The sequence below is a fragment of the Amblyomma mixtum genome, chromosome 4, assembly GCF_055824585.1.
Source record: "Amblyomma mixtum isolate Tamu chromosome 4, ASM5582458v1, whole genome shotgun sequence".
Lineage (NCBI taxonomy): Eukaryota > Metazoa > Arthropoda > Arachnida > Ixodida > Ixodidae > Amblyomma > Amblyomma mixtum.
In genome coordinates this window covers 70,017,736-70,043,978 of record NC_143015.1, presented here as the reverse complement: position 1 = coordinate 70,043,978, position 26,243 = coordinate 70,017,736, and the positions used below count along the sequence as shown (strand labels likewise).

At 50.9% G+C, this 26,243-nt stretch overlaps 1 protein-coding gene across 10 annotated transcripts in view; it reads left to right on the top strand.

Moving 5' to 3' along the window:
* Positions 1–208: 208 nt before the first annotated feature.
* Positions 209–26,243, top strand: part of LOC149346862 (scoloptoxin SSD976-like) — a 111,074-nt gene continuing 85,039 nt past the window's right edge. For 4 of the 10 annotated variants that reach the window (XM_089586707.1, XM_089586710.1, XM_089586704.1 and 1 more), the window contains exons 1-3: positions 209–404; positions 1,739–2,012; positions 6,276–6,375. In XM_089586707.1, coding sequence (XP_089442833.1) covers positions 1,750–2,012; positions 6,276–6,375 — 363 coding nt within the window. In that variant the 5' untranslated portion in view covers positions 209–404; positions 1,739–1,749. Of the gene's footprint in view, positions 405–1,738; positions 2,013–5,113; positions 5,181–6,275; positions 6,376–19,880; positions 22,464–26,243 lie in introns of those variants that run through there. The other 6 variants (XM_089586706.1, XM_089586709.1, XM_089586708.1 and 3 more) reach the window with 3 other exon arrangements.

Here is a 26,243-nt window from a genome sequence, read left to right as displayed (position 1 = left end):
TCGAGGGAAATCTCGCGGACAGTAAAACCACTCAAGGGACCCCGGTTGCGCTTTTCGGCGATAACGGCTACTACAAGGCGAGAGCTCGTTCTCAGCTGCTTCGCTCACGGCGCACTAAAACTTAGGCTTGTCCCTTCCCCGCACCTTTTGCGTCGTTGCCTACCATTCAGCGTTCTACTACTTCATGTCTCGTCGGCGGAAAGCGGCGCTGTGCTCGGTAGTGGCGCTTCGTGACCTGGAAGTTTGCGGAGCCCCCCTTTTTAGGCTCAAAATACGAGCACTCTTCCACCCGCCTCCTCTTAGAGCCTCCTCGCCCTCGAACATGCCGGGCCCTCGCCCCCCTGCCACAGCCGCGGTGTCGACCCTTTGACAGAGTTTACGGTCCAGGCGTGCGTCAACTACAGGTGAGTGAGGCCTCTTTCAGTTCTGCTTTCTACCCTCAGTGCAGCTTTTCTGTTTTAACTTCCTCACGGCTAGTTAATGTTTACCTTAATTGAGGCACCTGAAACAGAAGAGGGAAGTCATGGAACTTAACGGATGACTGGCGCTGGGAATTTCCGCCGGTATTCCGGCGAATCACGCATATATGCGAGAAACCCCACTAAAGATCTTAAGCGTGCGGAGTTTGCCTGCGCGTAAAAGAATTTATGGAGTGCAGCAGTGTATTAATTATAAAAAAAAGAACAGGTCTGTCTTCTGCTTCAATGAATGAGCAAACGCAGATGCGCTAAATTGCCGCTTCGTATTCCAGTGAATTGAGAATTTTTTCTTCCAACTAGAATTTTCCCTCATTCTTCATGCCCTGAGTTCCCCTTCGCTGGTCGCACTTCCCTTTTCAATATTCTGTTAACAGATTAGAAATTTTTACCAGTGATGTTGTATTTTTGAACATAAAAAGCTTTCTTGTGTAACCAAGAAATGCGGGTAGTAGGTGCATACTTGGTGGCAGCTTTATACAAAACAAGCAGTTCTTACCAAGATAATAATTATCACTCCTCGGAAACTATTACACTCCTTCCCTTCGCCTCGTAGATAACAAATGCCTTTCTCACATCAGGCAATACTCACACTTCTTTTTACTTATCCTGGTTAAAAACTGACAACGCCCTGGCCATTTTTAAGCGTTAAATCATCGCGTATCTCAAATATGGTCTCGTGTACTGAGTGTTTAAGACCCTTACGCTGGATGAAAACACGCATCTTCTATTCCCCGTCGTGTATAAAGCGGCAGCATATATGTACACTATACCTGAAACTTTTCTCAGTAACTTCTCATTTTCGAAAATCCATCCCAAAATTTTGAAAGCTGCGTACTCCGTGCGCTGGACTTAACGGTCGCCTTGCTTCAGAAGCTTACCGGGCACATTAGTCGCTGAAAAAAGCTATTGCCGTGGCACACACAGCCCGAAAATTGCAGCCAATCAGCCATGTTTCCGCCCGAACCTAGCCATAGTCTGCATTAAAAATAGAATTAAAAATTTCGATTAGACATCCTTATTGCTCTTTACATAAAATGGCGGGGACGAAATTGCCGTTTTTAAGCCACTCTGACGACCTGCACACTGCACAAGACTGCCCGGCACAAGACTTTCACGCTCTGCATGTATTTGTGATATTCCCTTTGCTTTAGATTCCTTGTTTCGATTTTTCTCCAGTATGGGGCTTTTTACATGACACTGGTTTATTTATTTACATATATATTTAACGTTCATTTATATGTTTATTTATTGACACGCAGCCTCATCGGTAATGAACGTGGTGCTGAAATGGGCCCTATGCCTGGCGGCGGTTTGGCTGTGTTACCCAACGAAGCCAGCGAAGGTCTCAGCATTCCACCACCACAGGGCGCCACTTCAGCGAAGGCCAGGAACGCATTCGTGCAGGGCAGAGTACGTGCGAAAGACTGGGGCAGTCCAGCACACAGCCTGCAAGCCGCCCAATCCGCAGTGCCGCATTCGTGATCGCGGAGTCACCAGGGCCGAAATGCATCTCATAATGCGCATGCACAACAGGTGCGTCTCCTCGCTTGCAAGGACAAAGCGGTGGTGGTGGTGCAAAACTTTTAATACTCAAGGAGAGTTTGGGGGTCGGAAGATCCCGCTACATGGTTGGTATCCTTAGTCCAGGACACCGCACGCCGAGGCCCCGTCTCGCGCCCGCTTTACTAGAGCCCTTTCGGACTCCAGTGTGGAGAAGTTGAGGAGGGCAGTCTCCCATGCCTCTCGGGTGAGGGTGGGGGAAGGGGGAAGGTGAGGATTCTGAGTACATGCCCACACCATGTGAAAGATATCGCGGATCTCTGCACAGTGCGGGCAGCGCCCATCTATGTTCGGATCAAAGTGTTTGGCCATGGCAGCACAGAGAAGAGTTCCTCTCTGCAGGCGCCGCAGAGTTCGCTCCTCCGCATTACTCAGCCCTTGGCAGGTGCCGGGTAGAGGCGGTGGCTGTCGCAGTAATTAATTAAGATGTTCTGGAACCGCAGAAGCGGTTTATGAGCTTCTGAGCCAGCAGAGCTAAGATGAGGAGCCCGGTGTGTGAGCACCCGGGCGGCCGCGTCAGTGGCCTCATTGCCTCGTAGACCCTGGTGGCCAGGAGCCCAGATTACCTTTGTGCGAGTTGGATTGGCGGGAGCAGATCTAGAAATTTTGGAGGCAAGAGGTGATATTTCCCCTGCAAAATAGTGTTGAAAGGCCCGGCGAGAGTCTGTTAAAACCGTCCTTGTTTTTGGATTGGCGGCAGTGAGAGCTATTGCAACTTCCTCCGCTTACGTTGAATTTGGGGCCCGTAAAGATAGCCCACTGACATTAATTCACCGGTGGACTATGGCAGCCGTGTAGAATACCGCGGCGACGGTCCTGTGATGTCCAAGTAGTAGACGCCCTGTTTAAATCCACATTGCCTCTCAAGCGTGCGAACCCGCGCTTGTCGTCTGCATTCATGTGAAGTCCCGTCCATTTTACCCGGGAGCGGAGCAACCCAGAGCATATGGCACCACAGCACCGGGATGTTCTCTGTCCCCTCTGGTATGCATGTGTGTTGGATGTGCAAGCGCTTTAGCAGGCGGTGCCCAGGAGCCGTCTGCGAGAGCCGCGTATATTGGTTCACGAGGTGGGCTAGCTGCAACTCCTGATAGGAGTTGACCACTCCCAACACCTTCAGTTTGGCGTTGGACGTAGCCACCGGGAGGTTCAATGCTCGTTTTGTTGCCTTCCTGATGATGGCATCAATGCGCTCGTCTTCTTGTTTGGTGGTGCGCAGGTACGGTACGGCGTAGAGGATCCGGCTGGTCACTAAGGCATGGGCGAGCCGTAGCACGTCTCTGCCCTGCAGACTACCCAGCTTGTTGGAAACGCGGTGGATCATGCGCCCTACCTGCTCGTCTATGCGCTTGAGTTTCGCTACAGTAGGGTCCGACCCAAGCCTGTAGTTGATGAACAGACCCGGGATCCGGAGGCGGCTTGCCGCCCTGATTCCTTGCCCTTGTTGTTACCGTCGCCAGCGCTCAGCGTGTAGTTTATAGTCCGACACAACTCCGGAATAATTTTGACCATCTGTGGATCTTTCACGTGCACTGACGACGCACAGCACACGGGCGCTCGTTGCGTTTCGCCTCCATCGAAACGCGGCCGCCCCGGTCGGGTTCGATCCCGGGTGCTCCGGCTCGGTAGACGAGGGTCTTAACCACTGAACAATTAATAAACTATTCCCGTTTCCACACGCCGGGTTTCGTTGCTAATTGGCCATATAAGGATTTCGGCTTACAACGGCTTTTTTTTTTTATAACGAATCTTTTTCTACATGTCAAGAGGGCTAAAAAGAGACGTGTCAACGTTTATTTGTCAGCAAGCGCTATCCATAAATGCGGTTTCCTTTCCATGCAGAGTGAAGGTCTCGAAGCTAACGCATGTGCCAACTGATCGCTCATAGGGAATAAGTTGCTAGCGCATTGTTGTGCGCCTTTCCCTGTGTATTGTCGTTGCCCGCTGGTCCTTTGCATTTAACCTTTACCGACCTACCAAGGCAGTGGTTCTAGCCCTTCCGAGCGCGAATGCCACTGAGAGCTGGCTGTTTCGAACTTTCCACGTACATTGGCTACCTGCAGACTGACGTCACAGTCTTTCTCCGTCGTCTCATTTGCGCTAATTCAATTATGAGAGTCGCATTTCAGGTTGCGCTCGCGAGGCACCTTTCCTCATATCTGGACGGTACGTGCCCACTGGCGGTGACACAGCGTTGCACAAGAAAGCAATGAAACAGTCATAGCCAGAGAAGAAATAACTCTACCAAGGACAGTTGCGAGAATCCGCGAGTGGAGTCGCCACGTGTGTTTCCCCTTTACCTAAATGTATCTTTTATCGAAGTCTTGTTTTCAGTTAAAAAAAATACGGCATACTTGATATCACGTGACGCTAACCTGCCAGATTACCTTTATTTGAGTATTTATTCCGTTTAGTCCTATTTTATAGCTTTGAATATCTTTTTTTAATTGCCCAAATATGTCCTGCGGCATAAGAGAGTTGTATGTACTATCAGCGTGAATTGAAACGCGAACAAGCCAATTGAAGCGCGAACAGCACAACTCGCAGATATTATACTAGGGAGGCAAAATACATGAGCAGTTGATTTTCCCATCGAAGCCGAAAAGACCGCTCTTCTGCGATGTCAATAGCCCACGCCTGTATTTCACCTCCAGCCTATAATAAGCTTGATTTTCTGTGCTCGCGTTTCAGGTGTTTTGTTCGCATTTCATTTGACGCTGAAAGTACATGTGCAGACCGGTAGCGGCTACAGATGCCAGCAAGACCCGGTATTGGGACCCGTGGGTTCAGATTCGAGTGTCTGGTGGTCGGCTGGGGAGGAAACCCTGAATGCCGAGGTGTCGCTTGCGTAGCTCCCGAAGTCCGGGGCAAGTTGGCGGAAAGTGGTATAACGATGCGTCTGTAGCAGAAGCGGAGCAGAAGGGGCAGCACAGAAGCGGGGCCTCTGACATCTAGCAGGCCCAAAGAGTTTGTGTGGAGCAGCCAGATAGCGCAAAACTATCATTTTCATGTTCAAAGCCTGAAAGTAAGGCAAAAAATGTCTTAGTAGCTCTCACTGGCTTTTACTTACGCAGGATGCGCAGCCATGTGGCGTTTGGTCGGCTACCCGGTTTTCCACCGGCGGCTAATATGAGAAAGTTGGTAAGATCGCTTCGTCATCTAAATTCCTTTTGTGCCTCCCCCCCCCCCTACCCTCCGCGTACATTATTGTAGTGATCTGATTTTTTTTGTTTGCCTGCCTTTCGTATGGAAAGAAATTCGGATGTCTTATACTCAGGATCATAAGTGTATATGGGCCTCCCGATGGGGTTCTCTAGCACCCGGCTCCACCGTAAATCCGTAAATAACATAACAGCCTGCACTGCTCTCGGGTGTGACGTTACATGAACACGATTTGTGGTATAATTGTTTCGGGTAGTGTAATATATGTACTCTACTCTAAACTTAAGAACTACATCGCAGTAACTCGTCATTCACTGATCGCATCCTTATACTCCTCCTGTTTCTGTGACAAAAAAAAATTTTTTTCATCATCACATAAAACTAGCTCTTGCTGGAGATCACAAAATGAACAAGGGAGGGGAAAACCTCAGGTTGCTTGAGCCAACGTTTCGACAAGAGGACTTGTCTTCGTATATTTGTGAAGGGGCGTCCTTTAACATTATTGAAAGCCCCTTTCAGAAACCCGTTAACGTCATAGGAGACCTGCAATTTAAGCGAAGACAGCGTATGCACAGCCATGTTTCTTAAAATTACATGACCACCGGCTTCGGAGTGTCGTTGGTGACCTGCAAAACATTTCAAAATCGCCCGTCTTCACTGTACTCTCTCGAAATAACTTTAAAAAAAAAATCGGCAGTGGTTTAGCTCTGGTTAAACATTGAGGACTGTGAAAGCAACGAGGAGAGAGAGAGAGAGATAAGCGATGGAGAGCGCGCGGCAGCGGCGGCGGCCCCGGCACGCTAGCTAAGCGCCGCTACTGCGCATGCGCAACTGGCGAGCGCGGCGGCAGCACCTCTGAGTCACCCACGCAGTGACGGCGGCGACGCGCCCGTGTGACGTCACTGCTCCTCGGGCATGCGCAGTATGGCCTTGCCTCAGCTCCGCGAAATGGCCCGGCGACTCACGTAGTGTTGCTTTCGCCACAAAAAGAAAACGTTTTGCGCCAACTCCGCTATTACCACCCAGAGCCACATTCCCAACAACAGCAGTCACCTCTCTCGATTCCGTTCGCAGTACTGGGACCCTGAACTTGCTGCCGTGGCCCAGGCGCACGCCAACCAATGCGTGTCCGAATCGGACGACAAACATGACCACGCCCAAGCCCGGACTACAGGTAAGCACTCATGGTATTAGCAAAACAAACGATTGCGTTAGTTGGTCCTGTAAACAGTACCCTGATCTGATCGTCCTTCTTCAAGCTTGTCCGTTGTTCGTTTTTTTTGTTTTGTTTTTGTTTTGTTTTTGGCTCTGTAAGATTCAAAAACGAAGCGTAAAAATGACAACGCGTGAAAACCGATTGCAATCTGGAAGCCTGGAACGTCACTAAATGCAGAACAAAGTACAGGACTCAAGTGTTAAATGGACGCTAAGGAAAAAATTAAGTTCTGGCTTTATCGATAAATTGCCGCTTTGAACTGTCAGAGGGGCTATTTTCATTAAAATTGGAAGTCTTAATGTTAGGAAAGGCAAGAAAACGGTTCATGGGGGTTTATCGTCCCAAAATGACTCAGCCTATGAGGGACGCCTTAGTGGAGGGCTCCGGGAGTTTCGGCCAACTGGGGTTCTTTAACATGCACTGACATCGTACAGTATGCGGGCCTCTGGAATTTAGCCCCCATCGAAATACGACCTCTGCGGCGGGGATCGAACCCGCGTCTTTCGGGTCAGCAGCCGAGCGCCATAACCACTTAGCAGATTTTTTTTCTTTACTTCCTGACTTCGGCGAGAATCACAATATACGAAAACAAAAGCTTACAGGTCACAAAAGCCAAGCAGTAACAACAATATCTACCTGCTGAAATGGCTTCGTCATGTTAAAGTTCTCTTAACTCCACTAAAGGCTCGACTCTTGCGAGCCACTCGGGATCTTCACGAGAAAGTTCCTGTAATTCGATAAAACGATGAATACAGTGCCGAAAATAAATCCTTGTGGGTTGTGCATCAGGATCGCAGTAGTATACTGCCATTCTGGAGCGCCAAATTCAGTGGAGGCCCGCTAGCATAATTCAGTCGTATGGTACCCTCTCCGCACACTGTACAGGTAAGTGCCTAATACTATGCAAGTGTAGCGGAAATTTGTTCTTTAGTGTCCTTTCCGTGATATCCCAAAAATACACCCCCTCCCAACAACGCAAAAAAAAATCTGATCTATTTCTGGGTGCTTAAAGGTTAGGCAATGAGATCCTCAATGTAGAAATGACTTCTTCCTCTCCAAAAACTTCTTAACTGGTGGTGTTTCAGTATGTAACTTAAAGAACAACGTTCCACTTCGCAGCACCTGCATCGCCTTCACCCGCTTAAGCACGTCGATGCCCGGGCATTTACTGTGTAAGGCCCCGTACATAGGCTGCGAAAGGACATAACCACTGAAGCAGCGATCACTTCCTTCTCCGGATTACACTCGTGGCAAAGGCAGCGCGCAAAAAATGGGGTCAGGCCAAGCTGACCTTTTGGCACAAATTTTGAAATTAGATTATCCCTCCCGTACTATATTCCGGCGGCAACGCGGAGTGGGCTAACCACATATACAACATTCAGAAACAACACGTCACTACTCTACAAACCACCGAAGAGATCCCCGCAGTGGACACCCACCTCCTGCATTTGTGGGAGGCGCGCCGCAGCCTGTCGTACGGAGGACCTGACTGGACCTCAGTACATGTACGCTGACAGGCCTAATGAAACACTCGATGCCCCGTTTGAGTTGCACGACCTTAAGGTGGCCTTAGCAAAAATGCGCCGGGGTACAGCTCCCGGACGAGACCACATAACAGTGAACCTGTTAGCGAACCTACCGGACTCACCCGACCTCCATTTATTAGAATACATGAACCAGATCTGGGGCGGGCGTCCACTCCCTACCGAATAGAAAACGTCACTTGTGACGTTTATCCCTAAAACAGGTAAGGCCGTGAATAAGGACAGCCTGAGGCCCATATCACTGACCTCGTGTGCGGGCAAGCTTATGGAGACGATGGTACGGGATCGCCTCCCTCCATACCTGGAGCGCAAGGGCTTCTTTGCAGTCACCAGGTTCGGGTTTCGCCCCCACATGTCTGCACAGGACGCCCTCCTCCAGTTGCACAGGGATGTAATACGACCCACAACTATGCAACACAATGACAAAGTCATCCTCGCCCTTGATCTGAAAGGGGCTTTCGACAGGATGCTGTACGCGAATGACGCATACAGCATCCTGGTTAAGAAACTAAAGGCTGTGTACGATAAATGCTTCTTGGTTGATCGTCCTCGCAAACAAAAAGCTAAAAAGCCGTGGTTAACGCAAGACCTACTGCGCAAAATAAAGGTTAAAGAAAAGCTGTTTGCACAGTTTATTAAATCCCGCGACCCATCAAAGCTAGAGAAATACAAGAAATACCGCAATTCTCTTAACCGAGAGCTGAAATCCGCGAAGTTCAATTACTACAACAGCACTTTCTCATCCATGTCTGGTAAAAATGTGAGTGCGAAATGGTTCCCACTAAATAAACTCTTAAACCGAAATCCCAAATCTCCTGTTACCTCAGTAATGAAAGACGACATCGTTATTACCGGAGACGATCTCTCAAATCCATTTAATGAACATTTTTCGAGTATCACAAAAACCCTACTTTCTTCCACCGCACCGAATCCCGGCTACGCTTTGCAAACACCGATTGTTGCCGAGTCTATATTCCTTTTCCCCACAACTGAAACTGAAGTCGTAACCGTTTTTAGCAACCTAAAATGTAGCAGTGGAGAGGACAAAGATGGCTTCCGCATAAAACCTTTTAAATTTATTATTGACTTACTTGCTGCACCGTTAACTCACATTTACAACATTGCTCTCGCTACAGGGATCTTTCCGACAGAAATGCAAGTCGCAAAAGTTATTGCCATTCATAAAGGAGGCGACACATCAGAATTATCAAATTACCGGCCGATCTCGATCCTGCCTGTGTTATCAAAGGGTTTAGAAAAAATTATGTGTTCAAGAATAACTAAATTTTTAGATAAGCATGGTGTCCTATCTGACCAACAGTTTGGCTTTAGGCCTAAAAAATCGACAGAGACAGCTTTGATTAAACAAAAAGAACTAATAGTTGAAGCCTTTGAGAAGAAATGCCTGGTCCTTGGCATTTATGTCGATTTTTCAAAAGCCTTCGACTTGCTCAACCATAATCTGCTGCTGCAAAAACTGGAACACTACGGAATTAGGGGAGTCACTTTGTCTCTGCTCAAATCATACTTAGCTCATCACAGACAAATGGTTTCTCATAATAACAAGTTATCTAGCCTTGAGCCACTTCTCTCTGGTGTTCCCCAGGGCAGCATAATGGGGCCCTTACTTTTTCTTGTTTACATTAATGACATCTTTTCTACCCCTGCCGTTGACCTTGTGGGCTTTGCTGATGATATACAGCACTGTTGTCGGGTAGCACAGAAGCCGAATTATTTTCGCGAGCAAATAAGTTTCTGGAATATCTTCACGAGTGGTCAAGAAATAATCATCTAAAAGTTAATTCTGAAAAAACGAAGGCCGTCTTATACCGAACAAGAAACAAAACTGTTCACACCAATTTCACCCTATCATTAGGAGGCAAAAAAATTGCAATCGTGAAAAACATAAAATGCTTAGGAGTTATCTTCTCAGAGTGTCTCACCTGGGACGAACAGGTAAATCATGTTCGGAAAAAACTGAATCGCTTCAACGGTCTTATTTGCCAACATAGGGACACACTTCCGTCTCGAGTAAAGGTCCTCATTTATCAAGCATTCTTTCTCCCATCACTGACTTACTGTCTCACAGTTTGGGGAACGACGACCCAGCACAACATATCCAAACTAATAATAGTACAAAAGCGGGCAATTAGACTCATAGCAAACGTATCGACGCAGACCCACACACATCCATACTTCATTAAATTTGGCATTCTAAAGTTCAGTTCTTTGTTTCCTTTCAGATTGCTATCAATGTACAAAACTGCGGTTTTTACTAACAATGAAACCACTCTCTCACTTCTAAAAATGTCTCGCTATTCAACCGTCTACGATACCCGCTCTCATTTTCCTTGGTCACTGCCTCTTTGTCGGACCAAATACGGTATGCAATCTTTATCTTTTATTCTGTCGAAATACCTAAACATTTTAGAAAATAACAACATATCGCTAAAATTCATCACGGTAAAGAGCCTAAAAACCATTTTGTATCTTTTTGAAGACGTTTAATTACAACTTGTTCCGAACTGTGATTAAAGCTGTAACACGTGTGAATTCTGCTGTTGTACACCTGGTTGATGTGATGCTTTTGGTTTTTTTTGAGTATTTATGACGCTTTTTGTTGTGATTGTGATACTAATGTTTAAGTGCCACTCTAGATATTATATTCATGTTGATACTTTATTTATTCTTTTCGAGTGCCTCACCTGTAGCTGTCTTGTAAACTAACAACTGAGGCAATACGTTGCCTCAGCAGTGTGGGCGCAGGGTGCCTCTCAAGCTGCATTCAAGCAGCTTTTTTCCCTGCGTCCTCTCTCTCCCAGTAATACTTGTACTTGTACCACTGTAATACTTGTAATACTGTAATACTGTAAGTAATACTTGTACCACTGAGAGCGAGAAATAAACTTCAACTTCAACTTCAACTTCAATGTTAAACACGGAAGCATCCTGGCCAACTTGAGTTCTACCGAATGTGGAGCTAGGGCCTACGCTTATGTAAGAGATTTCTTGACAAATCTTCATTCCTTTCTTCGGATTGAGGATGAGGAATATGGCCCTTGCATGATGGGAACACGGGGTACCCATCAGGGAGCGGTGTTATCACCGCTCTGTTCAACATAGCTCTGATGAGCCTCCCAAGCCAACTGGCCCGGGTGGAAGGCATTCAACACGCATTATAGGCAGATGACATTACAATCTGGACCACCGAGAGGAGCCTTGGGGACATGGAGGACCGCCTTCAGCAGGCCGCTTGCATAGTCGATGCGTATGCTATTGACTGTGGGCTCCAATGTGCTCCAGCGAAATCAGAGCTTCTGCATGTCAGAGAGAACCCAAAGGATAGGACAGCAATACACACCTCTCTGTCAGAAGGTCCTATTAGAGAGGTGGAGGAGCTCCGTATTCTGCGCCTTTTCCTTCACCACAGACTCAGACCGGACTCCACTATTGCGAAACTCAAGAGAGTAGCCGAACAGGTGGGGTGCATGATCCGCCGCGTTTCCAACAAGTGGGGCGGTCTGCGGGGCAGGGACGCGCTTCGGCTCGTCTATGCCTTCGTGACTAGCCGGATCCTCTCCGCCGTGCCATATCTCCGCACTGCTAAGCAAGACGAGGCGCAAATAGACGCCATCATGCGCATCCGCAAGGCAACTAAGCGAGCCCTGGATCTCCTGGTGGCTACCTGTAATGTCAAACTCAAGGCAAATGCCAAACTCAAGCCATTGGGGGTGCTAAACTCCTACCAGGAGCTGCGGGAGGCCCACCTCGTGAACCAATACACATGGCTAATGCAGACGGCCCCTGGCGCCGCCTGCTAAACCGCTTACACATACAACACGACTGCACTCCAGAGGAGGCGGAGCGTATCCCACAACTGTGGCGCCATACAAGCTGTGTATCCCCGCTCCCCCGTAACATGGACACCGTCATGCACGGAAACAGACGACAAGCGCGGGCTCGGGCTCTTCAGAGACAACACGGCTCCCGACCCGGTGTATACTATGTAGATGTAGCAGGGCCATCACCAACGGGATTTAATACGGCCGCTGTCGTTCACCAGGAAATGCACGTTGATTGACTCTCCTTTCGAGCCCCCAATCCAATACGAGCCGATGAAGTAGAGATAGCGCTTGCTGCCGCCCACGCCAATTCGAGAATCATAATCACGGACTCCCGAAAAGCATGTGATCATTACTTGGCCGGGGAGATCTCCCCCTTAGCTGCTTGCATTCTAAGACAGACTGCCACTGATTCAACACCGAAAAGAATCATTTGGGCTCCTGGCCACCAGGGCTTACAAGGTAATGAGGCCGCAGACGCGGCTGCCCGAGCGCTTACTCACCGGGCTCCTCATCCCGGCTCTTCTGGCTCGGAGACTAACCAGCCGCTGCTGCGGTTCAGGGAAATAATAACGCATTATAGCGACAACCACCGCCTTTTCCCGGCCCCTGCAAAGCGGCTGAGCAAGACGAAGGAGCGAACTTTAAGGCGCCTGCAGACAGGTACTCTACTTTGTCCTGCAATAATAAAACATTACGATCCTAACACGGATGGGCGATGCCCGCCCTGTGGGGAGACCTGTGATATCTTCCACATGGTGTGGGCATGTACTCGAAATCCCCGCCTCCACCCATCCCCTACCCCTTCCCGAGCGGCATGGGAGACAGCCCTCCTCAACTGCTCCTCGTTTGAGTCCCAAAGGGCTCTGGTGAAACGGGCGAGAGACGGGGCCTCGTCATGCGGTGTCCCGGACTAGGGACGGCGACCATGTAGCGGGGACACTCTGTGGCTCCCAAATTCTATTTCACGAAATAAAAGTTTTCACCACCACCACCAGCGTGGTGGAAAGGCAACAAAATGAAATGCAGATGTCGCTATCATGGGCCCATTTCGCGAGTTAACTGAGGTAAGTCCACACCATTGTTGGGGCGCGGATCACAGGCGCTACGCGGCACCGCAATTCACTTGAAGGTGTCGGTCTCGAAATCCTTTTTCGTGCAGACTTCAGGAATTGAATGGTGGAAAAATGGTAATCCAGTTTTAATTTTCAACCATGTATTGATCCTTTTGCGGTCTTTGATATGATCTAGAAGGGCATTGCTTACCGCCTGCGCACCGACGTCAACGCGGTGGGGTAAACAAAAGTACCCCGCAAGGCTCACTAATATCACTGATACTATTCAACATAGCGATGATAGGACTCTCAATGTATGCAGATGACAACAATATGGACAACCACAGGCTCAATAGCAGCTAAAGAAGTGCGGCTACAAAGAGCGATCGACCATACTGAACAATACGTCAGGGCCAAAGGACTATCGTGCTCAGTAGAAAATCAGAACACATAAGAATAAAAAAGATACGCGGAAATACGACTCCCAAATCACCCTGAAATTAGGAAACGAGACAATACGTGAAAAAAACGGAAGTCAGGGTACATGGAATGTGGCTGCAAAACACAGGACGATGTAGCAAAACCATAGCCTCTATTAAGAATACAACACAGCAAGTCGCCAGAATCATGCAAAGAGTCAGCACGGAGACGGAAGTCAGAGCGGCCCTCCTGACTCTCCGCGCCAACTCCGCACCTGGTGCAGACCAAATCACAAACTCCATGCTCCGTAATCTGGATGACCAATCGATCACCCACATTACGGTAATATTCATACGGTAATATTCATAGGTAATATTCATACCTAAACCCAACAAACCACATACACTTCAAAACCTTCGCCCTATTTCGCTAACCGCATGCCTTGGGAAGCTCCTAGAGCATGTTGTGTTAGCGAGACTCACAAGTCACATGGCGGACAACAATCTTTACCCGCATAGCATGGCAGGATTTCGCCCCCATCTATCCGCACAGGACGCTATGCTGCAACTCTCACACGACATTTTCGACCCGCTTCTTCTGGGTCACACCAAGGCAGTCTTAGCTTTGGATCTCTCCAAAGCTTTTGATCGCATTGAACATCAGGCGATCATGACTGCTCTATCCCCCTTGAATGTGGGTGTGCGCACGTATGCCTACATTCAAGCATTCCTCACTGACCGCACAGCTGAGATACACTTCGGCCCTCTGTCTTCCCCCTCCTACACTCTTCAGAGTATCGGCACCCCTCAAGGGTCCGTCCTTTCCCCCTTTCTCTTTAACATTACCGTCATCCCCCTCGCCCGAAAATTAGCCACTATTCCCCACCTGAAGCACACTCTTTATGCCGACGATAGCACCCTGTGGACCACTCACGGAAGTGACGGAGACATAGAGAACACCTTACAGGAAGCAGCCACCCTCACCCAAAATTACGCACGGACCATCGACTGTCTTGCTCCCCAGAGAAGTCCGAACTCTTCCTCATCCGGCCTAAGAACCACCGCTGCCCCCGCTCCCCCATTGCCATTGAACTGAATGGTGACCCGGTACCTAAGGTTGGAACCCTCCGTGTATTGGGCCTGCACATCCAGAACGATGGCAAAAACACCAGCACCCTCAAGAAACTCAAGCAGGTTGTAGGCGCGATATCGGACCTCATCCGCAGGGTTTCGGGACGTCATAGAGGCATGAAGGAGCGCGACCTATGTCGCCTCATTCATGCATTTGTCCTCAGCCGTGTGCTGTACACTACCCCATACTTACACCTATCCAAACATGACATAAACGCTTTGGATGCTTTGATTCGCAAGGCATTCAAGGTAGCACTTCACCTTCCCCTCAACACACCCACAGACAGATTACTAGACCTGGGCCTCCACAATACGATCGGGAACTGGTGGAGGCCCACCGACAGGCCCAATACATCAGGCTCACACAAACCTCCACAGGTCGGTATATCCTGGACACCCTCGGAATCAAAATACCGGCCAACGACTCAACCCTCCTCGCCATCCCACGATCCGTTCACCGAGAGCTCCTCATCAGGCCGCTCCCGAGGAATATGCACCCGTCCCACAATGAGCAGCGCCGCAAAGCCCGTGCGAAGGCACTTCATCGAGCGTACGGCCCCCAGCCGGACGCCGTGTCGGTGGACGCTGCCTGCACGGGTGATGAAGCGACAGCAGCTGTGGTGGACTCCTCTTTATCCGCCCTCCTCACACTACCTCTCCCTCCAGACACGTCCCCAGAGGCTGCAGAGGAAGCCGCCATTGCCCTTGCTATAACCCGCAGGGAAGCCCGGTACATTTTAAGCGATTCTAAAACTGCGATTCTAAATTTTGCTCGAGGCCGAGTCCATGTCCCTGCTTTTGGCATACTGGACTCGCCTGATGCCCCCCCGCCCCGCCAAGTGGAGCTGATATGGGTGCCCGCGCACTCCGGGAATCCCGGAAACGAGGCCGCCAACCTTTTAGCCCGAGGTTCTTTAAACCGGGATCAGGTGGCCTCTGATCGGGGATTCACGAAGGAGCGCATACACTCATTCAGTGAGCTGACCCAGGCGCACAGAGCCTTACGCCAGCTCTACCCCCCGCCCCACCCCTCCCTAGATAACAAACACGCAACACTCTGGCGCAGACTGCAGACACACACACTCCCTTCACCCCTTACCCTAGCCCATTATCATCCCTCCTTCCCCACTCCGGCAAGCACTCTATGCCCAGAACCCTTCGCCTCTTCCCTCCACATCATTTCCCTCTGCCCGGCGGACCCTCCCCCGCGGGACCTAGAGAACCTCAAGACCTGGGAGGACTGGGAGACCCTGCTGCGCTCGGAGGACCCGGCCGTGCAGACCATCGCCACCGGCCGTGCTGCCAGTGTTATGGACCTTCGGAACATAAACACTTGAGTGCAGTGGGGTCGTGCGGGGACCCTGGGGCGTGCCCCGAATTCCTCTGTAAATAAAGTTTTCTCTCTCTCTCTCTCAGCAGTAAAAGAAAATTCAGGGGGGGGGGGGGGCAATTTGTTGCCCTAAAGTGCGGTGAGGCGAAAGCCTTAAGTGCAGTGTTGCTGAGAGAGAGAGCGAAAACTTTATTTCTTGTGTCACTGATGAGTGGTGAAGATGTTAAGCTTCGCCTCTGGGTGTGGAACGCGACAGCGTCTTGCAACGCTGCCATTGATTCCACAGAACGCCATCGCCCGTTCGGCTCTATGCCTTGCTCGACGGTTTTTTTTTTTTAAGTGCCGCCGCGGTGGCTCAGTGGCTATGGTGCTCGGCTGCTGGCCCGAAAGACGCGGGTTTGATCCCGGCCGCGGCGGCTGAATTTCTTTGGAGGAGAAATTCTAGAGGCCCGTGTACTGTGCGATGTCAGTGCACGTTAAAGAACCCCAGGTCGTCGAAATTTCCGGAGCCCTCCACTACGGCGTTTCTCATAGCCTTAGTCGCTTTGGGACGTTAAACCCCATAAACCAAACCAAACCAAATTGTTTTTTGATAAAAGGAAATCTGTCTCGCACATCTCGGTGGACACCCGAACCTCGCCGTAAGGGAAAGGAGGAAGATGGGAGTGAACGAAGACACCGTATTCACTAGACGCGCCTTCGTCAATTCCAAACCATCGAGCTAGTATGAATAAAGACAAAAAAAAAGAGCTAGTATGGCGGAATGTTTAGCGTGGTCGTCTCGCACTCCCAGTTCGACCCTCAAGACCCTGGTTCGATTCCCCAGCTCGACCAATTTCCTACTCGGTTTTATTTTATTGCGAAAGCGCTAGGTTTTGAGCCTTCAGCGTCGTTCCGGCGGATCCATGTTTGACCTTTACCTTGAACTCTGTTGTGACGTCACGCCAGACGGAGAGAAAACGGGCCCAACTCAGCTCGGCGCTGCTGTCCCACAGGATCCACGCCGCGCCGCGCAGCAGCTGCGCGCCGCTGACGCGAATAAAAAAAAGAAAAAATAGAAAAGCAAAACAAACAAATAAAAATAAAATGAAAATGAAAAAATAAAGACAGAAAAGCTGAGCATGCTGGCAATTGCCACCACCCTGTTTCAAAGGGGGCGATCCTATCCATCCATCCGCCCATCCAGCTGTTATCCGCAACCTCGGCCGCCAGCTTTGGCCGCGTAGCTTGCAGCTTCTAGACAATCATCCGCTAGCGTCAGCCGCTCGTTTTGGCGACCGAGGCACGCATAAATCCCCCAGCACGTGGGGGCCCTCGTGTGGTGAGTATAATGCCATGTAAAACAAACGGGCAAAACTTTCATAAACATAAGCTTTACTAAGAGCACTACCAAGACACACCACCAGCCAAACCAGGCACAGCCAGGGCTATTGCTTTCGCAACTTACCGGGCTTAACCAAGCTAAGCCTCTGCCAAATTTTTATTTACCTGAACTGAATAGAAAGGTTAATTAGGCGTAACAGTAGCTTGGTTTGGGCTAGTTGATAACATTCATGATGAAGTTTAGCGCCAAAAACGAGGACAAAGTAGGAGTGAAGACACAACACTCCTACTTTGTCCTCGTTTTTGGCGCTAAACTTCATCATGAATAAGATTCAACTCGCCCAACTTTCCACCTTACTAGTTGGTAACAGTTCTTCGAAAACATAGCGCAACAAGGACACGGACGACACAGAAGTGGACAGGACAGGCGCTACAGCGCCTGCACTGTCCATTTATGTGTCGTCCGTGTCCTTTTCCCGCTGTGTTATCGAAGAACTGTTAATTAGGCTAATTAGTTAAATAAGCAATTAACTAAACTCAGTCCCACTTACATGGAGCATCACTGTACGATTCCTTTAATTGGTTGCATGGCTACTAGCCGAAGTAGAATTGGCCCCGTTTGAAATTCGCGCACTGTGACGTCACGACCATTTCGACTAATTGAAAAGCGTTACATTTCTGTCACGCTTTTACAACGATGAGGAATTAAAGACTTCCACCTTAACAACTAATGGCACTGAGAGTATCGAACACCTTCGACGAACTCCGAGAAGCGCAACGTAGCGCGCAATTAGACAGACTCACTCAAACCAGATTGGGAAGACACCTACTGGAGAAATTAGCACTACCCCTAGGCACACAAAGATTCAAGCAACAGATTAAAAATCCAGGGGGCACTTCGACTGTCTAAAGTGCGTAGAGGCGAAAGCGTTTTTTGCACCGCTTTGCCTATGTGACACCGGTGACGTTACCACATGATGGCGTCACACATAACTGATGACGAAGTAATGACAAATTACTAATGAATGATTAACAACTGATCAATGACTAAGTACTAATTGACTGCTAATTAATGACGCTTAAGCTTCGCCGTTAGGAGTGGAACGCGACAGCGTGCTGTAGCGCTGCCAGGGAGTCCACGGAACGCCACCACCCTTTCGGCGCGATGCCTTGCCCTTTGAACACAACGCTTTTTGAGGAAAAGAAATGGCGCAGTAATTCTCTGTCATCTCGGTGGACACCTTAACCGCACCGTACAGGAAGGGAGGAAGTGGAAGTGAAATAATAAAGAGAAAGAGGGGCCTTAATGAAGAAACTTAAAATTGTATTTGAGGACAGGAGAGTAACTGTCACACATGTCTCGGTGGACACCCGTCGTCCGCTTTCCTAAAATTCGCTTTCCTCAAATACAACTTTCCCTTTCTTCATTATGGCCCCTCTTTCTCTTTCTTCTTTCACTCCCACAGAGGAAGGGAGGAAGTGGGAGTGAAAGAAGAAAGAGAAAGAGGGGCCATAATGAAGAAAGGGAAAGTTGTATTTGAGGAAAGCGAATTACGCAGTAACTGTCTCACTTATCTCGGTGGGCACTCGTCATTCATTTGCAGAGGAAGGAAGGAAGTGGGAGTGAATAGAGAAAGAGGGGCCGTAATGAAGAAACTGAAAATTGTATTTGAGGAAAGGAAATTAAGCAGTAACTGTCTCGCATATGGACACCCGTCAAAACGCGGACACAACTGCCGACACGGCTGTCGACACGGCTGCCGACGCGGCTGCTAACGACAGTATGAGGCATTAAATGTTTTCACCTTAATAATGAAGACAGAAATAACATCCGGGTAAGACCCATACCTCGACACATGGACCCCAATATACACCATGAAAGACGACAAGCCAGAGTCCGAGCACTCAGCAGGGAATTCAGCGACAATCCCAGCGTAGTCTGCACGGACGCAGCGAAGTACCGATACCAACGCAAAACGATCGCCGTAGTAACAGACGAAGGAGAGAAAGAAATAGCCAGCGCAACGATCAACAACCCAAACATAGAAGCAGCTGAAGAAGCCACCATTGGTCTGTCAATATCGCACGGCAACGTAACAGGACACTACCTCACTATAGTGACGGACTCCAGACAAGCATGCAGAAACTACACAAGAGGCAGTATCGACAGCATCGCCAATCATATTCTACACACGACGAGAATGCACAAAAAAAAATGGCTGAGGCTTAACTTGGTTAACCCTGGTCAGATGCGAAGCATATTGATGGCTAGGCTTGGTAATAAATGGCTTTCCTTGGTTGAATACTTGGTCATTTTAATACAACCACTAGAAGCCTTCGTCGTGGGGGAAGACAACGGCATGGCTACAGCGGAACGCCGACTAACCCCGAGACGCGCGTTGGGTGAGCGCCTGGATTGCCACGGAAGCCGCGTCCGCCTGCCCGATGGAGCGAGCGTTTCACCTACACCGACTGTGAACGCGCGTTCGAAATGCGCGGGAGTGTGACCTCACCATACCACGTGATTCACAGGGCGTGCAACCGCAGCGACGGCACAAGTTGGAGCCCCGTTTCTCCACTGTCGTGACGTCATCGTGTTACGTGGTGTGACGTCATGTATCACGTGATTTGGAGGCGCACAACCACAGCGACGGCGCGAGGTGGGCCCCCGTTTCTCTACTGTCGTGACGTCATCGTGTCACGTGGTGTGACGTCATGTATCACATGATTTGGAGACGCATAACCACGGTGAAGGGCTGAAGTGGTAGCTAAAGTAGTATGCTTCGCATAAAACACTAAACATAGTATAGTGTGGGTTCCCGGACATGAGGGGATGAGGGGCAACGTGGCAGCAGACGAGTTAGCTCGAGGGTACATCAACCGAGCAGACTCAACACTTTGCACCACAGGCACCTTTGACCCAGTTACGCCCACGTACTCAGATATACTCGATCATTACAGGGATCAGCGGAAACGCTACCCAGCCCCACACAAAAGGCTCACCAAAGAGGAGGCGGTAGACTGGCGCAGACTACAAACCGGTACCTACCCACACCTGCACAAACTGCACAAGATTTTCCATGCAAAATATGCAGACGAATGTCCGTGGCGTCAGGGTAAACCTACACTAGAGCATGTCACATGGACCTGCTCTAAGGCAGACTAAGAGCCAAGAATAAACCACCCGAATGTGATGCAGTGGCCAGCGAGGACAAGGAAGCAAAACGATTTCTCGTACGCCGAGCCACGATGACAGCAGTCAAGTGCGGCATCCTGGACCAAGGATCGACCACGGCGCCCAGTGACCCGGAAGGGTCAAGAACACTTTAAATTTATAAGCAATAAAGATTTTCCATCCATCCTACGCGGCGCTGAGCCGTATCCCGAATCGGTCGCGTGGAATTGCGATCTTTAATATTATTTCTGAATTTTATGAACCAATCAGAGCTTTCAAATTTCACTCTAATGTCCCCAAAGATCTCGAATTCTTTGCCTCAGTCCATCCTAAAGCTAAAACAGCTGATTAGCTGCGCTCAAATTTCGCATTAGGAAGTCACGTAATCGTTTGCAATTATTAGCCACACGGCACAATCAAATTACAGAAGACACTTTGGAAATTCTAAAGTGTGCTTGGCGAGAGCCTTGAGGTCAATGTTTCTCTATGGTCAACCCACTGCCGCTTTCCCGAACCGCTTGGCGCGTGGCGGGCGGGCTTCCCGCATGTGTGGTTTTTATTGTCTTTGGCGACTGTGGCCGCTTTTTTTTTATTGCAGTGTTTTAGGGCGCAGCTCATTGGCGCCCGTTTCACGGCGTCGCCGTTGCTCGTTCGGGGTTCATTGTGTTCATTGGCGGTGGCGTTGACGTTTCACACTCCGATGAGGGCGCTGTGAACGCGCGCGGAGCGAGTGGACGTACAGCGCATCGTCTCCGCCAACTTTTGGCTGGAGCCACGGTTCCTCGGCCGGAACCCCGTCAACGCAGCCGCGTCTGTCTTCGCGAAGTCGACAGCTACCTGTGGACACCACTCACACAGAGGTGGGGCAACATTTACGCATTTTAGGGCCGATCCTCACTTGCGTTTCGTGGCGACGGCGCTAGGCCTAACGCCTACGCCGACGCTCGGTCGTGAGTGAGTCGCCCACCCGTGTCAAGATGGCTGCCCAAAAAGTACAACGCGGCTACGACCCGGACGCCATGGCCTGGTCCGAGGTTCCTTCAGCTCCAACGCCTGAGAGTCCGGATTCTGCGCCCATCGAGAACCCGAGGCTCTTCAAACTAGTGGAACGCCGCTCCCGCAAGCGGGACGCCGCCTCCAAGAAAGCGGACGCCACGTCGGCAGGCCGCTCAACACGGGACAACGCTGCTGCGCGCGCTGCAGCGCTTCACGGAGGGGCCCAGTCTAAGACGGGACCCTCTTGGAAACCAAAGCCACTGCCGCGTCTTCATCCAGAAGACATCGTCGTCATCCTGAAGCCCCGGGTGACCGTCGCTCTGAGGGATGTCTACCAACATGGCGACCTGGGAGCAGCGTTCGCGGCCTACCTGGGCGCCAAGGCCGCAGCATCCCTCAGCCTGCTCCCCACATGGGAGCAAAACCTGATCGTCGCAGGCACCAGAGAGCCGCACGTCGCGGACAAGCTTCTGCGGGATTTTCAACTAACATCACCGAAGGGCCAGCTCTCCATGTACGGCCAGTTGAAACTCACTGGAGACGTGTGCCGCGGCGTCATCACCGTGGCCAAGCACGAGACCAGTGAGTCCCTCCAAAACAAGATCCAGTGGCGTGCTGGAGAGCTTGCCGATATCCGTAAGCTTGGCAAATCCGACGTCGCGTCGCTCATCTTCGTGGGAAAAGTGGTGCCGCGATATGTACATTATAACTCTGAGGTGACCCTTGTGCGTGCGTACAAGAGAATCATTCCGGCCTGCGTGCGGTGCGGCACCGTGGGCCACCGAGCAGACACCTGCCCCTGCCCGGATGAAAAGTGCGGCCTGTGTGGCCAAACGGCGCCGACCGTCGACGGAGTCAAGGCGCCGCATGAATGTACTCTGTCCTGTGCAGTCTGTGGGCAAGCCCACGCTACCAGCTCCCGCGACTGCACGGGAAAATTCCGGCAGCTCAAGGTGTATGGCCCCAAGGCTAAACGCCCAGCGGTGCCAAAAAACCAGCGACCTGGCAAGCAGCCAAGTCATTCAAAACTAGGTGCCGGTGGCGGAACGCCGCGTGGTGCTCACGGCACCGACCACAAGACATCGTCACCTTCTTCACCGTCGGTGAAGCCAGCGCCCGGGAAGAAGACGGCCCTCCACCGCCCAGCGGCAGAGACACTGGCCACTCCCCGGCCCTCAAGACAATTGGCGCTGCCGACGCCCGGGCATCAGCGCCTCAACACGACAAACAGGTGAGCAGCTGGGCTGAGATCGCCTCCTCTTCCTCCCATCCCTCACCCTCCCCCGTAACCGTCTCCGCACTCGACGCGGAATACAAAAAACAGATAGACGAGCTCCGGGCACAGAATGAACTTTTGCTCAACAAAATTCAAAATTTAGAGTCAAAATTGGCGTCCGCCGCACCGAGCCCGCAGGACTCGGACGCAATGGAGAGCGACGCGGAGATCTCGCCTGCCCTCGTGACAGCCATCTCTGCGATGGAGGAGCGCTTAACCTCTAAATTGCGATATATGATCGAGACCGCCATGGACCAGATCTTGACAAAGGTCAAATCTGCCGTCCCCGCGGTGGTCTCAAAACACATCTCGGACAACCCCGCCTCCTCCGTCGGACGGGACCCATTAGGGACGTATCCCGCCCTTCAAAATTCAACCGTCTGATTATTGATTCGGACAATGAGGACAGCTGCCGCGCTCCTTCCGTCATCACCCCCTTGATGGCGCAAGTAGCTGGCTCTGAGGCAACCAGACCCTCGGTAGCGACCACTGCATCATTAACACTACACTACGCACACGCCCCCTCAAGCGTCCCAGAACACAAGACCATATCCCAGATTGGACGAAATTCAGGCAAAATTTTAACTCACTTGATAATACACCCATTTCCGCGCAAGGCTACACAGCATGGTCCCAACAGCTGCTGGCACACCTTTCCTCGCATGAAACACGCATCCAGCTCTCAGAGGCGGTCACGGACGTGGATAACCACCTTCTACACCTCTGGGAAGCCCGTCGCAGCCTCGTCCGCCGTTGGCGACGCCAGAAACACAATAGAAAGCTTAAAGCTCGAATTGCCGAGCTTACCCAGAAAGCGGCAGAGTACGCGGCCCAACTCGCCGACTCCAACTGGGTAGATAGATGCAACACGGCCGCGCTACAAATGTCCAGCCGAAACACGTGGCGTCTCTTTCGAGCCCTAATTGACCCAACCCAAACACGAACCGAAACACAAAAACATTTGCACCGAGCCCTGCACGCTTTTCCTGGCAACACGACTCAACTCGCACAGAAACTTCGGGACCAGTATCTGTGTACAGCCCAAGACCCCCGTGGATCTGCGTACTCTTATGCAGGCAGAGAGAACACGGAGCTGGATCAACCTTTCCAGCTCCATGATCTGCGGGCGGCTCTCGCCAAAATGAAACGGGGCACTGCGCCAGGACGGGATAAGGTCACCGTCAAGCTTTTGACGCACCTGCCCGACTTGGCATACCAGTCCCTCCTGGAATACGTATATGCGATTTGGCGCGGGGACACCCCCCTGCCAATCGAATGGAAAACGGCTTTGGTCACTTTTATTCCTAAAGCTGGCAAACCAATTGACACAGATAACCTCCGCCCCATCTCTCTCACCTCATGTGTGGGCAAACTAATGGAGACGATGGTGCGGGATCGGTTATCTACATATCTTGAAAACAAACAAGTCTTTGCGAGCACCATGTTCGGATTCCGCCCACACAGATCCGCACAAGATGTCCTCCTGCAACTCAATCGGGAAGTCCTTGACCCCCTCGAATGCCCCCATAATGACCGGGTAGTACTCGCCTTGGATCTTAAAGGGGCATTTGACAATGTAGCACATGAGATCATACTCACTAACCTAAGTCACACCGACTGTGGCCTCAACACATTCCAATACATAAGCCAATTTTTAATGGATCGTCAATCCTACATTCGAATTCAAGATAGAGACCATGGTCCTTACCTACTCGGCGCGCGGGGAACCCCTCAAGGCGCGGTACTTTCCCCGCTGCTCTTCAATCTGGCCATGATGCACCTGCCGGCCCAGCTGAGTGGTGTCGCCGGCGTGCAGCACGCCCTGTACGCCGATGACATCACTCTGTGGGCCACGCAGGGCAGCACAGGAGACATAGAAACCAGCCTGCAAACAGCGGCGACGATAGTAGACCGCTACGCCCGCCACTGCGGTCTTCAATGTTCCCCTCAAAAATCGGAATTTGTGCACCTCCGCCCCTCACAGAAGTGCACAACTAAAATATCTCTCTCTCTTGAGAGTGGTCCCATACGCGAAAGTAATGAGATACGGGTACTCGGACTCTACATCCACAAACACAGGCGGCCAGACACTACATTGGCCAAACTCCGTAAGGTGGGGGACCAGGTGGGCCGCATGGTCCGCCGGGTTTCCAACAAACGCGGAGGGTTACGAAGTAAGGATGCCTTGCGGCTGGCAAACGCCTTCGTAACTAGTCGAATTCTCTATTCGACTCCTTATCTCCACCTACGGAAACAAGAGGAGGACGCCCTTGAGGTCATCTTTCGCAAAATTGTTAAACGTGCCCTTGACCTCCCCATCACTACTTCAAACAGCCGGCTTATGGCTCTTGGGGTGGTGAATACTTTCCGGAAGCTCCGGGAGGCGCAATTTACAAACCTGTACACGCGCTTGTCGCTAACGGAGTCGGGCCGCCGCCTTCTTGCTCGACTCCATATCCAACACCCCCTCCAATGGAAGACAGGTTTCGCATCCCGGAACTGTGGAGACGTGCCCTCCACGTGCGGCCTCTTCCAGCAAACATGTCACATGAAGACCATAATGGTCGGCGCCTGGCACGAGCGGAAGCGCTAGCCCGATACTATGGCAACAAAACAGGTGTATACTACGTGGACGCCTCCGGCCCTCACCACGGGGGATGATACACGGCCGCGGTAGTTCACAACAGCAACACAGTTAACGGCCTCACTTTCAGAGGCCGCAGTGCAACACAAGCAGAAGAGGTCGCGATTGCTCTCGCGGCCTCACATTCCAATTCAAAATACATAATCACCGACTAGTGAGGTGCCTGTCGGAACGTCGAACAAGGCTGCACTCCCTTCCTAGGCTATCGAATATACCAAAATTGCATACGGGATACGGACCCCGCTCACCGTTACCTCATATGGGCCCCTGCTCATCAGGGGTTGGCAGGAAACGAGGCAGCAGACGCAGCCGCCCGCGCGCTCTCTCACCGGGCTGTTTTCTCCTCCCCATCCAATCAGGAACCCGATTTTAATCCGGTCTATACATTCAAAGATATTACAACATATTATCAAAATTGTCATCGCCTTTACTCTAGCCTATGTAAAGGCCTGAAGAAGGCGGATGAGCGGCTCCTTCTCCGCCTTCTCACCAATACATTGCTGTGCCCGGCAGCGCTAAAACATTTTGACCCCTCCTTTAGCGGCAGCTGCCCACACTGTAGTGCAGTGTCTTCTGACACTTATCACATGGTGTGGGCCTGCCCCTCCAACCCCGCTATTCCCCCCCTCCCCAACCCAACCCGGGAGGACTGGGAGGCGACCCTGCTCGGCTGCCACGACTTACAAGCCCAACAAGCTTTAGTCGGGCGCGCCCGGGCGGCGGCAACCGCCACTGGGGTCCCATACTAGGGACCTCCACCTAGTGTTTGTAAGGATCGGTCCCTTACAAGGCTGATCCAAACATACCTCCTGCTAATTCGTAATAAATGTTTTCACCACCACCATCACCACACTCCGATCTTTTGAAGGAAAGTAATAGCGTCCTCGATCACCTGGCACCAAGTGCGCCCCGAAACCACCGCGGTTCCCTGCGCATCGCGGCGGTTGTTGTTGTTGTGACTGAGAGAAGGATGAAAAGGAAATTGCACGGGCCTGCCTACTGGCTCGATCCGAGCCACCACTGCTGCCTCGTGCAGATAGAGGAGAGTCAAAAGATCAGAGGAAAGAGAAAAAGGAAAGAAAAGACGCGCG